We start from the raw sequence: 14,725 nt of genomic DNA, 5'->3' as shown, positions 1-14,725 counted from the left end.
ATGGCTGAAAACTTTTCAAATTTAGTAAACGACAAAATCCACAAATTCCAAACGCTGAGTGAACTCCCAACAGGATAAACCCACAAAACACACAGCAAGCTAGAAAGATCATATAAGTACCTCTTTTCTACGTGAACAGAGCGAAAGAGTCTGATGTACCCAGCAGCCTAATTCTTTAGACTAAGGTCAGTATAAACTTCCTAATTAATGGAGCATTCTGTCATCAGAATTTGAATCTGTCATCAAAATGTAATTCCATTTGTCTAAGAGCGAATCTTTCAAGCAAGGTAATTTTTGGAAAGCCTAAAAAGACAGACAGTGAGGTCTTCTTGTGCCTTGGTTGTTTTTGTCTGTTTGGCAATCAAATGCTTAAATATGCAACAGAATTCTATCTGAGATTGCTTTCACTGTAATATAGTAGTATGGTAGCAAGTTTCTAGAGAAGGAGTCCTGTAACTACCAGCCACTCCTAGGTATTGAGGGCTATCAATACTTAGAAAAACTTAAAAATTGTGACTAGCTGAATTGTTGTAGGTCATTCACATCATGGTTAAAGAAGGGGAAATATTGTAGTCATTTTTCATCACCCTTGAATAGAGTGTGCCAATTTGTGCCATCATTCATATTATACCAAGTTATGTCAATCTCTGTCTACTGTCTTGGTGAATAATTTTCTTGCCATGAAGAAATGGCATTCTCATCTCATAGTCTGATATGGCATACGAATTAATTTTGAAAGATTTTATGATCCAGATTTGAATAAAAGATGAAAACCATATGATCATCTCACTCAATGCAGAAAAGCATTTGACAAAGTACAATATCTATTCATTATTTAAAAGCTCTAAATAAAGTATGATTAGAGAGAACATATTTCAACATAATAAAAGCCATATGTGAAAAGCCCACAGCTAATATCATTCATAGTGGTGAAAACTGAGAATTCTTCTAAGATCAGGAACAAGGCAAGGATGTCCATAGGGCACTTGGGTGGCTCAGTTGATTGGGCATCTGACTCTTGATTTTAGCACAGTCATGATCTCAGTGTCCTGGGATCAAGCCCTGCCTCAGGCTCCATGCTCAGTGGGGAGTCTGTTTGGGATTTCTCTCTTCCTCTCCCACTGCCCCTCTTCCTACTCAAATGCTCTCTCTCTCTCACACACACACTCTCACTCTCTCTCTCTTAAATAAATAAATAAATAAATCTTTTTAAAAAAGTAAAATGTCCACTCTCACTTTTATTCAACGTACTGGAAGTCCTAGCCACAGCAATCAGACAAGCAAAGAAATAAAAGGAATCCAATTTGGTAAGAAACAAGTAAAATTTTCACTATTTGTAGATGGCATAATACTATAAATAGAAAACCCTAAAGACTCCACCAAAAAAAACTACTAGAACTAATGAATGAAATCAGTAATGTTGAAGGATACAAAATTGATATACAGAAATTTTTTGCATTTCCATACACTAATAATGAAGTAGCAGAAAAAGAAATGAAGAGAACAATCCACTTACAATTGCACCAAAAAAGAATAAAATCCCTAGGAATAAGCTTAACCAAGGAGGTGAAAGATGGGTGCTCTGGAAAATATAAAACACTGATGAAAGAAATTGAAGATGACACAAACAAATGGAAAGATATTCCATGCTCATGGATTGGAAGAATCAATATTGTTAAAATGTCCATTCTACCCAAAACTATCTACAGATTTAATATAATCTTTATTAAAAGACCAGCAGCATCTTTCACAGAACTAGAACAAGAAATCCTAAAATTTGTATGGAACCAGAAAGAAATCTTGAGAAAGAACAAAATTGAAGGTTCACCATCTCAGATTTCAAGATATACTACAAAACTATAATAATCAAAACAATATGGTACCAACAAAAAAACAGACCATAAATCAATGAGACAGAATAAAGAGCCCAGAAATAAACCCACACATATATGGTCAATTAATTTATGACAAAGGAGGCAAGAATATACGATGAGGAAGAGACAATCTCTTCAACAAATGGTCCTAAGAAAATTATACAATTACATATAAAAGAATGAATCTGGATCATTTCCTTATACCATACACAAAAATAAACTCAAAATGGATTAAAGACCTAAATGTAAGAAGTGAAACCATAAAACTACTAGAAGAGATTATAGGCAATAATTTCTTTGACATTGGCCTTTGCAACATTTTTCTGGATATGCTTTCTAAGGCGAGGGAAACATAAGCAAAAATAAACTATTGGGACTACACCAAGATAAAAAGCTTTTGCATAGCAAAGGAAACCATCAACAAAACAAAAAGATAACCTACTGAATGGGAGAAGATATTTGCAAGTTATGTATCTGATTAACATATCCAGGTTAATATCCAAAATATATAAACAACTCATATAATGTGCCACCAAAAGAACCCACCCAAATAATCCCATTAAAAATGGGCAGAGGACTTGAGTAGACATTTTTCCAAGGAAGGCATACAGATAGCCAAAAGACACATAAAAAGGATGCTCAACATCAGTAACCACAATGAGATATTACTTTACACTCATCAGAACAGTTAGAATCAAAAAGACAAGAAATAACAAGTGTTGATGAGGAGGTGGAGAAAAAGAACCCTCATGCTCTGTTGACAGGAATGTAAATTGGTACCACCACTGTGGAAATCAGAATGGAGTTTTCTCAAAAAATTAAAAACAGAATCACCATATGATTCAGTAACTCCATTACTGAGTGAGTATTTACCCAAAGAATATGAAAACACTAACTTGAAAAGATATATGCACTCCTGTGCTTTTTCCAGCACTATTTACAAAAGCCAAGATATGGAAGCAACCCAAGTGTTAGATATATGGAAAAGATATTGATAAATATATGGATGTGATATACACATACAATGGAATATTACTCAGCCATAAAATAGAATGAGATCTTGCCATTTGTGACAACATGGGTGGACGTAGAGGGTATTATACTATGTGAGATAAGTCAGACAAAGAAAGACATAATTCACTCATATGTGGTATTTTAGAAACAAAACAAATGAACAAAGATAAAAGGTAAAACAAACAAATAAACAAACAAGAAACAACAGACTGACATACAGAGAGCAAACTAGTGGTTACCAGGCAGGAAGTGGCTGAGAGGATAGGTAAAATAGATAAAGAGGATTAAGCACTGTGTTGAGCACTGAGTCATGTTTAGAAACGTTGAATCATTATGTTATACATCTGAAACTACTAGAAAATTTTGTTATTATACTTCAATTAGTAATTTTTTAATTAAAAAAAAGTAGAGTAGTATGAATTTCATTCATTTATTCAACAAATATCTATTGAGAACCACAAAGATAGCAAGCACTGAGGGTAAGCAAAGAATCCTGTCTTTGGGAGCTTAAGATCTAGGGTAGATAGATACAGGCCATAAATAAATAAATTAAAATATTTGGTATGCTACATAGCGCCAAAATACTAAATTGGGAAGGAAGGTTAAGAATGTGTGGAAAGGGCTAATGGTTTTACATAGGCTGGCAAGGAAAATTCTCAACGAAAAAGTAACTTTTCACTAAAAAGATGAAGGAAGTGAGGAAGTAAGCCAAGATGATTTCAGGTGAAAGAACACTGCTGGCAGAGGGAACAGCACATGCAAAACCAGGATTGTGCTTGCCTAACATGTTTAAGGAATGTCAAGTATGACATATATGGCTGGTGAAGAGAGAGTAATCAGAGTAAGAGAGGAGGTCAGGGATATAATGAAGTTGGGGCAGGAAAGTGCCAATCTATGACATTGTATAGGTCATAGGAAGTACTTTGGCTTTCACTGAGTGGAATGGAAAGTCATCCTCAGTGTTTGAGCAGCAAAGCACCATCATTCATATCTACATTTTAAAAGGGCCATTTGACTCTCCAGTAGAGACTGGTGAAAAGCTAGAAGAAGTGCGACAGCTTCTGGGAAGCTATTGGGACAATCTAGACAAGAGGTGATGGTGGCTTGGAGTAGCAGTGAAATATTTGGATCCAGGGTCTATTCTGAAAGTAGAGAGGACAGAATTTGCTGGTTGATAGGATCTGGAGGATGAAAGGCAGAGGAGACTAAGCAATGATTCCAAGGCCTTCAGTTAGAGCAACGGAAAAAAGGAGCTGTACTTTTGAGATGAAATATTCTGTTGGAAGAGCAGGTTTGGAAGTAGTGACTATTAGAAGACAAGTCTGAAGTGTCTGTGGCAGAAGTGGTTTATGTCCTTCATCTGTCCTTGTGTCCACTCCATTGCACACCTGCCCAACTTCCATTTCCAGAAATGTATGTCTTTGCCTGAGGACAATCTTTTGCCACAGGAGTCTGCTTTACCACCAAAAGTGGCTGGATGTGCTAGGGAATTAATATCCTCCAGAAGCAGTGGCAAGCAGTAACCAACAGGATCTGGGGTATGAATACCTCAGTTCCCTTACCGGGCAGCTAGAATAAGTGAGGCTTGTGTTTCACTCTGGTCCCCAGAATTCTCCCAGCATTCCATTTGCCTAGAGGGTAGCTGGTTTGATAACAAATCCTTTATTGGATTTCTTCACTTCTTTGTCTCACTTCCCCATTTCTTTACCTCTATCTCCCCTCCTCCAAAATAAAACCTACTAACAAAAATATAACAACAGAAAAAATCTGCTAATACTTGAATCCTTTCTGGTTCAGCCAAAATGAAGACAATACCTATTTGACCATGAAAAGTCCATGTCATGGCAGCAGATGGACACTCATCTCTAAGATTTGTGGAAGAATCAGCCTAGGGATATAAATTTGGACGTTATCAGCATATGAACAGTTTGAAAGTCATAAGAGTAGATGAAATCATTAAGAGAGTAAGTAAAATTGGAAAAGCAGTCTAAGAATGAGTTGGAACCTTTGGTCACACTAAAGTTTAGAGGTAGGAGAACTGAGGAGGAATCAGCAAAAAATCCCAAGAAGTAGCAGCCAGGGAGGTCAGAAAAAATCTAGGCAAATGAAGAAAGTATATCCAGGATTTAATAGTATTGATTCTGGGGTCTCACTAAAGATCAAAAGAATCGGGGTCTCTGTCAGCTCACGCAGGAAGTTTGCATTTTTGAAGGCTTATCAGATATTCCTTAAGCATAATAAGGTTCAAGAAATATTGAATCTTAGAAACACCTATCTTCTCTTTCTTCAAGGGGATGGGCGGGGGAGTTTGGTGTAGGTAGCATGGCACAGATAGGTTTTTATTCTTGGTAAGTTCACAACATTATAGGTGGGCATTTATAATTGACTTCTCAAGAGCTCATCCTGCTACTTAAGCATATTGTGTCCTTGTAATTAGAGGATATATATATATATATATATATATATACATATATATATATATACACATACAATTTTGAGTTAGCTAAATATGGATCTTTTTCTCTGTAGTTGAGGTTATCCTGAGTTGATAATCTTAGTTGCTAGGGGTTTCACATTCCTGAACTAGATCATTTACCAAAAAAAGGTGTATAGAAAATCTGCTTCTTTTTAAGACGTGAAATCAGATCAGCTAACTTCAGTTCTACAGATAATTTTTTGCAATATGACTAATAATTATACTAATAAGACTGATTTTTTAAATTATTAGTATTTACACATCCAAGTGAAAACTCCTTGAAATAATCTTCTTTAGAAGCCATATGCTACATTTCTGAAAATCTTTAGAAGTTCCTTCCATATCCATGACAACTACATTTGACTAACATCTTCATTTTTTAAAAGTCTTGATTTTAGAATCATTAATACTTGTACTAATAATAGTTAACACCTTTTCATGATTTCCTGTAAACTGAATGTGTGGCCCAAGATTCATATGTTGAGACTTAACTCCCAATAGAATGGTGAGTCCTTTGGGATGTAATTTGGTCATGGACATGGAGCCCTCATGATGAAGAATTTGTGCCTTTAAAAATGAGAGCCCAGATGCCCTTTCCCACATGTGAAGTTATAGGAAGAAGGCTGTCTATAAACCAGAAAGCATGTTGTCACCAGACACTAAATCTGCTGGTGCCTTGACTTTGGACTTCCCATCCTCCAGAACTGTGATAAATATTTGTTGCTTAGCCACCCAGTCAATGGTACTTTTGTTATAGCAGTCTAAAGAGATGAGGTCAATGATTCTCGTAAACCGACTCTATAGAGTAGTCTTAAGAGGGTTTGTAATAAAATGTTTTAAGTTTAATAGATAAACAAAACTACTTGTAGAATAAAAATCTCAAATGGCATGTTGTTATTAGTAGAATAAAAAAAAACCTATAGAGTTCCCCAAAGAGATAAAGGCAGTTACATAATTTGCAAAGCCTAATACAAATGAAAATGCAGGGCCTCTTATTCAGAAAGCAGAGGATAGGTGTTGTTCAAGGTATTATGTTATAAAGCTGCTCAAGCACATCCTTCCTATCTTACCAGCCTTCACTTACAGAAAACAAGGTCAAAGATAATCATTAATTTAAAGATGGCATCAGCAGAAAATTATCCAAGTTGGGTTCCTTCTGAATATGGTGTCTGTGTGGCAGCACAGGCCACTCACTCATGGAGACAACCTGCCCATGGAGCCAGCCCTGCGGAGATCATTGTTATTTAGATCCTACCAATTTCCACTGATGCACATACAAGTTACAGACTTTGTCTTTAAATTTTTAGTCTTTGTTTCCTCATAATAAAAGAATAAGAAGATTCAGGGTGTCAAGAAGAGGTCCCAGTTAGGGCAACAAAAGCAAGACCTCTATGATGGGGTGAGAGGCAGGGAACTACCTGGAGAAAGCACCTTTCAGGCTGGCTTACTGCGGCAGGCCAGGAAGTTCAAGACATGGAAGTTTATTTTACCCCAAGGTTCCAATTAAACAATAACATTTCCTCTGTTGGTGGGATTCAGCGAACATCCTAAAGGTCACTTTATACAAAATTTCATGGAAACACAGTGGGACAAACCTAGCATCACCCCTACCCACTTCCTATGCTTCCTGTGGCTGTCATGTCTAATTCAATAGACAACCACAAAATACTGGCTATTAAACAACGTAAGGTTAATTTATATTTTCATCATGTTCTAGAGCTCTGCTAAAATACACATGAGTGATTTAAAGAAGTATACCAGCTCTGAACCAAAGTTTCTTTAATTCCGTGATACAGTGCAGTTTCCTATTAGTGCTCTTATCTTTTCAATGATAGTTTTCTCCCTGGGGAAAAACAAAACAAAACAAAACACTTAGTCTTTTTGCATCTCCTGTATCTTATTATAGCACTAAGCATGGGACTAATTACAGATTGAATAGAGTTTAGCTCTATTCTCATAGCTGGAGAAAAATGTGTAGAAACTATATATAAATGTTCTCTTCTCCCCTCCTCCCTAAATGCAGCCAATGTTAAAAGTAAATCTCGAGGTGCCTGAGTTGCTCAGTTAGTTAAGCATCCAACTCTTGATTTTGGCTCAGGTCATGATCTCAGGGTTGTGAGATTGAGCCCCACATTAGGCTCTGCAATGGACATGCAGTATGCTTAAGATTCTCTCTCTGTCTCTCCCTCTGCTCCTCCCCTACAAACCTCTTCCCTTGCTCTTTCTCTCCAAAAATAAATAAATAAGAAAATGAAGAAATAACTAAGTAAATAAATAAATATAAATCTTACCCTTGATGCACTTTCCTGACTACTACAGTACGAGATAATTTACAGTGTTACTCAAATCTGATATATTCCAATGGTGAAAGTATTAGAGTGAGGTTACTATATTTCTAATCCATCAATTTCCAGCCCTACTTATGATACATCATAGATTTACTTGAATCGTTTGGAGATATTTTCTGAAATTCTTGAAAGAGTTTCAAAACAAAACAAATTTTATTTTAATTGATATGAACTACTTAATAGTTTTAGGAAAAAGTGAGGATATCATAAAATAGATTTTTAAGATATCAGGTATTCTTTCCACTTCCAGAATTCTTCTGGAATTTGCTCGTATTATATGAACATTGAGTTGAGTATATGTCAGCTATACTGCCTCACAACTTAGGTCTAAACAATAGGGAACAATATTTTTTTGTGTGAGGAAAACAACAATTACTAAAGTAACATTTATAAAATATAACATTTTAGAATGACCTTGAGGAAGAAACTCTTAGGCCAATGAGCTGAACTTTCCATGAAGCTTCTCAGACAAAAGAGAAGACAAGTTAGTGAAGGAAGAAATTAGAACAGTAAGAACTAAAATTTCCCCAAAGTGAGCATGAGGTAAAAGATTTTCCAGTCACAATGAAAATAGAATTTGCTGACAAGGTCATGATCACATCAGACAGCTCACAACTGGGAACAAGGAATTTGCAAAAAAACAAAACAAAACAAAACATTATTTATCTTTAACTACACTACTTGGAATATTTCCAACTACATCTGGGAAATGCCTGCCTGCCCTTGACCATTATATTGCTAAATTTTCCTTCGTATATCTCTCATTCATTTACCATACTGATGGCACCTTGAGGGTAATAAGGAGTTTACTGACTGAGGTAGCTAACATAGTAAAAAAACTCATAGAAACAGATTAATGGGGGTTTGCCAGAGGCCAGGGGGACATGTAGAGTTGCTCTTTGATGGGTATAAAGTTTCAGTTATGAAAAGTAAGTTCTAGACATCTGCTGTAGAACATTGTGCCTATAGTTATCAACACTATATTACACACTTAAAAATTTGTTTAAAAGAGTAGATCTCATATTAAATGTTCTTTCTTACAATTTTTGTTAAAGGTAGTAAGGAAGCATTCAACTGCATTTAATTCTAGCCATATTTTGCTCCTTTAGCTGATATAATTGATTCAGATATTCATCATTGGCAAGGCATTCCTTATTAAATGAACTAGAACATCTGTGCTCCTAATTTAATGCAAACCCCAATGCCTTTCTGATCTTTGGGGCCTAGCATTATTTTTGAGAAGTCCAACTGGGTATTTATAACATAATCTGATAACACACATTCTTTTATTTAATTCAGTGCAAGAAACCTTCCCTGTCAACCAAAAGACTTTATTCACAATACAATGAATGATTTTGGGTCCATCACTGACAGTGGGAAATGGCCTGTTCATTGAGGGAGGATTCTATTGTTTCAAGATAGTAAATGGAACACGGTTGATTTCTACTCATTTCCCAAGAATGACATTGATTTGCAGCAAGATCTCTGAAGAATCATTTCTCTACCATTAGAAGACATAGCTCCTTCCTAAGGCTAGGAAAACACAGGCTGCCTGGTTCCTTTGTAGATAATAGATTTTTGGACTTCCCTGGACTGATGGCATTCGTGTAGATAGTGTTTAAAACTGCACAAAACACAATTTAATGCCTTTAAGGCAGCTGGAAGGAGCTGAAACACACTTTCTACAGACTATGCAGCCTTAAAGGGTCTGGTACAATCAAATGAACTCCATAACCCAAATAAAGTTTAGGGTTTACAAGGCCTAACCTCTTCCGGTGCTACTTTCAAGGAAATACGATCAATCGTTGTGGCTTCTAAATAATACAGGCTTAAGGAATTATATTATTGAAAGAGTGCTAGATAGCCTATTAGAGCCACATTTCTGTAGCATTTTACACAAGATTGAAAAAGAGCAGATTATTCATCTCAGAGAATTCAATTTCTTGATGACACCAAAGATATTCAAAAGTCAAAACTAGGTAGGTGTCATTCAAATCCTCACTGCTTCTTTAGACCAGTGTCAAAGGGAACTCAATTCATAATCCACATCAGTATTTTTAAATTCCTTTTTCCCATTTCTCTTCATACGTTTCTTTTCTTCCATAGCTCTCCCCACCCCGTCTCTCTTGCCATGCTCCCCTTAACGTTTTCCCTAAAGTCCACTGACTTATTAGATCCTTTTATTCTGTCTCTTCTCATTTTCTTCCATACATAGTAAATTTGAACTTTTATTTATTTATTTTTAAGATTTTATTTATTTATTCATGAGAAACACACAGAGAGAGGTAGAGACCTAGGCAGAGGGAGAAGCATCAGGAAGCCAGATGCAGTACCCAATCCCAGGACCCTGGGATCATCCTCTGAGCCAAAGGTAAACACTCAACCACTGAGCCACTCAGGTGTCTTTTAATTCACAACGTCTCCTCATCCATACTTTCTCCTGTTTTTTGCCTTCCCAATACCCTGGTCTACGTCAGTGTTTCTCAACCTTCTCTTTATTATTGCTTCCTCCAAGGAGACTTTTAGATATACTTTTTCCTAATTCCTTCCCATGAAATTTTAAAGTTATAGATATACCAGATACTTGCTTACATGTTATATCTGTATGTATATATAATATAATAATATAATATCTGTGCTTTATATATGTAAGTATATATAAAATATATTCTTTTATAGGTATTTTATATATATAACATATATAGATATTTTAATAGATATATTTATATCTCTATATAGATATTTAAATATTTAATATCTTATAGATATTTTATATATATATAATATGCCTATAGGGAGGCTTCATATATACAGCATGACTTTTTTCACCCCTCCAAGAACTAATCCTCCCCTTTGGGAACAATATCAATATCATCACAGCTGAGAATGCATGGTCTACAACACAGGTGGGACAGAAAAGAGGAGCAGAAACTGATGGGCAGTTAGTGCCAATCAACTGCAAGTTCTTTTGTGAAAATCCCAATCTACTCCCTTTTTGCCTATTTTTTAGTCACTTGAGTGTACCACTCTAGCGATGCCTGTTTTAGGCAAAACTGTATAATCTGGCCTTCCTTCTTAGCTTCTGTCTTCTTTTGTTTTCCCTGGGTAACTAGTGCCCTGCAACATTTCATTCAAAAATCATTCTTATTCCTGCACCCAATATATGCCTAGGCATTTGGAATCTCACCTCGTATCTATCTCTGGGATAATTTTTGCATGTTATAGACTAATCCTGCAGAGTTGATATATTACTCCTCTGGAAATCATTTGCATTTCCCTCAAAAAGGAAACTATCTTCCCCACAGGTATTAAGTTTTACTAGTGGTTCAGACACCATAGAAAGCAGGCAGGGAGATGGTCTGAAATAAAAGTTTTCTCTAAATATCCCTAAAATCATAAAAGAATAAATCATTCAGGTGACACCTACTCTGACTCTTCACAATACTCAGGATAACTCTCTTACCCATCATTGTTCTCTCCAACAGTATTACCTCTTCTTCTAGACTGGAAGCTTGTAAGGGAAGGGAGAGCATTGTTAATGTCTTTGTAGTCACTATACCATCTAATGTGGTATGTTGCATACTGCTGTCACTCAATGAAGCCAAACTGAATGCCAATTCCATGTATTTCTCATTTTAAGAAGTAGTCCTGCCTGATTTCTGGTCCTCAACCTCTCTCTCTTCTCCTCAGCTAAAAAAACATAATCCCTATTTCTATCTTCTCCATATGCCTAATTAAGATTTCTATGAGAGTCAGCAATATGGTGGCTACACTTTTAAAACTTATTTTTACCTCCAACACATAGGAAACATTACATTTCACATCCTAACCCAAACCACTTACAAATACATACACAGATACACACACACACACACACACACACACACAGAAGTTTCACAAAACAATGTAATGTGGGATGTACCCTGCTAATTTCTATTTTATTTCTTAACATCATAGTTGTGACCCACTAAATCATTCCCAAGACCTAGAGTTGACTGTAATCTGAAGTTTGAAGAACAGCGGGTAGAGGTTGAGAATACCTAAGAGGTTTGAAGTCAGAATTTGAAATGAGTCCAAATTTGGCCACTTTGATGTTAAACAAGTGATTTAGCCTCTATAGGCTTCAGTGTCCTCTCTTTAAGATAGAAGTAACAGTAGTACTTACCTAGAAAGACTGTTGTGGGAGATTAAATAATGCATCCAAGGTCCTTTATTCAGCATAAGACATACAGTAAATGTTAATTCTTAGCTCTTATCATTCACTCTGAAATCTTTTGAGAAACTAGGAAAAAGAAGTTATATGAATGTAAAATATAATACTTGTGTTTCACTCACTATGTCCTTAACTATGTTCCATAATTGTTTTAAAGATGTATTTATGTATTTTAGAGAGAGAGAGAGAGAGAGAGAGAAAGAGCATGTGGGCAGGAGGAGGGGCAAAGGAAGAAGGAGAGAATTCTCAAGCAGACCCTCACTGAATGAGAAGCCCAAAGAGGACTCAATCCCAGGACCCTAAGATCATGACTTGAGCTGAAACTAAGAGTCAGACACCCACATGACTAAGCCACGTAGGCGCCCTTGTTCTATAATTTTATGCCTTTAATTTCATTCAGTAATTTTATGTGTTTTAAATCTTATCTTCTCAGCCATGTTATAACTATAGTTTTTCTCCTACTACATGTCACATTACTCCAGAGCTGAGATTCAAGTACTATTAAAGTTCTTATCCAGCTACTTTTTTGCAAATGATTTTTATAACATGTAAAGGAAAATGATAATATAAAATAGATTAGGGAGAGGGAGAAATAGTAAATTACTTGCAACTTTGCACTATATCTCCAACAATGGCTGAAATTTACCTTAAAAGAAGACTTAGTTTTCATTACTGTAGTATGGAACTTTTCCCAAACAGTAACTTAAAATAAATATGAGAGCCCCAAATCATAGAATCATGGTATTTTTGAGAAGTGCCACTTAGAGTGAAAATGTCTTATGAAAACAAGTACTCTCCACTTGCTTTGCCCTCATAAATCAGGATGCGGTATTCCAAACTGATGTAGGAAAACAGTGAAAACCAGTTTCTGTAGATTACAAAACCTTATATTACTATGCTCAAAGGTATAGTAATTTAGTAATTTAGTAATATAGTAATTTCAAGATTACTTCCTAAGGGAAGAATATGATACTGTATTATACCAAAAATGCATTTTTATGAAAGCATTTTATACAAATAATAATAATAAAACAGTAAAATAAAGCTGATTTAAACAATGACAGAAAGAGTAAAAATCAATAATTATTCATTGAACATCTCAACTAAAAACTGTAGAGGATTAAAATTAAATTTTTGAAGTTACTGCCAATGTTCTTATGATCTTCTCTTTTACAGAGAGCAACTCCTTGCTCTTCGTGCACATGTAAACTTCATTATTGAGTTAAATAAAATGTTGACACAAAATGAGAGACATCACAGAGGAATATATGGTTGATTGAACAGGAGAGGGAAAGATGCTCTGGGTGAAATTATGAAGGGAGAGCTTTCTAGAGTGAAGTTTAAGACTTGACACCAATTGCCTTCCACAATCATCCTTGTGGAAAAGGACTAGCACCATCTACCTAAACCCCTGCTGGAAGGAGTTTGTTAAAGTGTTGAGTATGTTGCATTCGCTATGAACTCAACCCTTGTCTAGACCTAGGACATAATATGACAATGAAATGTTTGAAAATTCTGATAACTTCTGTAGTATACAAATTGGAGAAGAATCATATATTTTATAGTTGGTGGATGCCACTGTGGCATCCATTTAGGATCCACATAATTCCCTCCCTTTTTAAATATAGTAGTTGTGTATTTCGGATTTGAGGTTAGACACATGTTAAAATACGACACTGTCTTTCCTGCTGGATAGCTCAGAACACCCAGTTATAATTATGTAAACACTGAAAAAAAGTTAGAGGAAGTAAGAGGTTTACATATTAAAATGAACACTAGCATTACCAATGGTACGCAAATATAATTTAAATCTATTCTAAGTAAAAGCTCAAGATTTATTCCAATCATTTCTGCCAAATTTTGCTCTCACTTTGTGCTAGAATTTTTTGAGTAGAAATGTCCCAAAGAAAGATTTGTGTTTTATATTATCCAGGAAGATTATTTCTATTAATAATTGTCCCCTGGTGACATCTAGAGCCTTGACCACAGTAATGAGGACAATGGGACTAGTGACTAAGCATTATTATATTGATTTTTCAATTTATCCTCCTTTGATCAAGTTTTCAGGGAATTTCCTGAGGTTAACAACCACAGCAGCCCACCAAAGAGGAAATGATTTGGAAAAATAACAAACCCAATGCTAGGGAGGATAATTTGCAGTTAAATATAGTATGTATGTATCTATAATTACTCTGAAACATCCTTAAAAATATCAATAGCTAGATAAACTAATCAATTAATCAACTAACAACTAACAATTTTTGGCCTTGGAGTAAATAAAAAGCCTTTCAATTTTCTTTTTAATTTAGTTATTTACTTTAGAGACTAGAGTACAACTATAGATGAAGAAGAAACATCAACCCTTTGAAGGTTTAAGCAAACAATTTCTGTGTGTGCCTAATGTGAGTCCACACCAAGAGAATCAACCAGGTGTTCTGGGCAAGAGGTCTTGTATTCACACAGCAGATGCCCTAAAAAGATAGCAGATATATTTTCCTCTAATTGAACATAAAGATATATCACAATTGTGCTCTTTAAAATTTAAAACCTAGAAAGATGAGTTGACGATAAACTCAATATTAACCAAAGGTTAGAAATGTGTTAAAAGACAACAAATTATCTTAGTCCATTAAATATATCCTCTAGTCAGATAATATTTGTATCTTCATGGGCTGGAAAACCAATTGCATTAAGAAGAATGAAGGCAATGCGTTGCTCTCTTTGTAAAAAAGAAGATCATAAGAACAGTGGCAGTGACTTCAAAAATTTAAAGAGCTAATATGAGTTAGTAGAGCTAATA

General features: G+C 35.4%; 1 protein-coding gene across 1 annotated transcript in view; it reads right to left on the bottom strand.

Moving 5' to 3' along the window:
- Window positions 1–7,122: 7,122 nt before the first annotated feature.
- Window positions 7,123–14,725, bottom strand: part of LOC140598421 (uncharacterized) — a 107,016-nt gene continuing 99,413 nt past the window's right edge. Inside the window, exons 7-9 of the mRNA XM_072754958.1 lie at window positions 11,878–11,994; window positions 11,176–11,223; window positions 7,123–7,207 (exon numbers count right to left, since the gene is read on the bottom strand). Coding sequence (XP_072611059.1) covers window positions 11,958–11,994 — 37 coding nt within the window. The 3' untranslated portion in view covers window positions 7,123–7,207; window positions 11,176–11,223; window positions 11,878–11,957. The remainder of the gene's footprint in view (window positions 7,208–11,175; window positions 11,224–11,877; window positions 11,995–14,725) is intronic.

Source organism: Vulpes vulpes, chromosome 4 (assembly GCF_048418805.1).
Source record: "Vulpes vulpes isolate BD-2025 chromosome 4, VulVul3, whole genome shotgun sequence".
NCBI classification, from domain to species: Eukaryota; Metazoa; Chordata; class Mammalia; order Carnivora; family Canidae; genus Vulpes; species Vulpes vulpes.
This window is presented reverse-complemented; position numbering and strand designations above follow the sequence as displayed.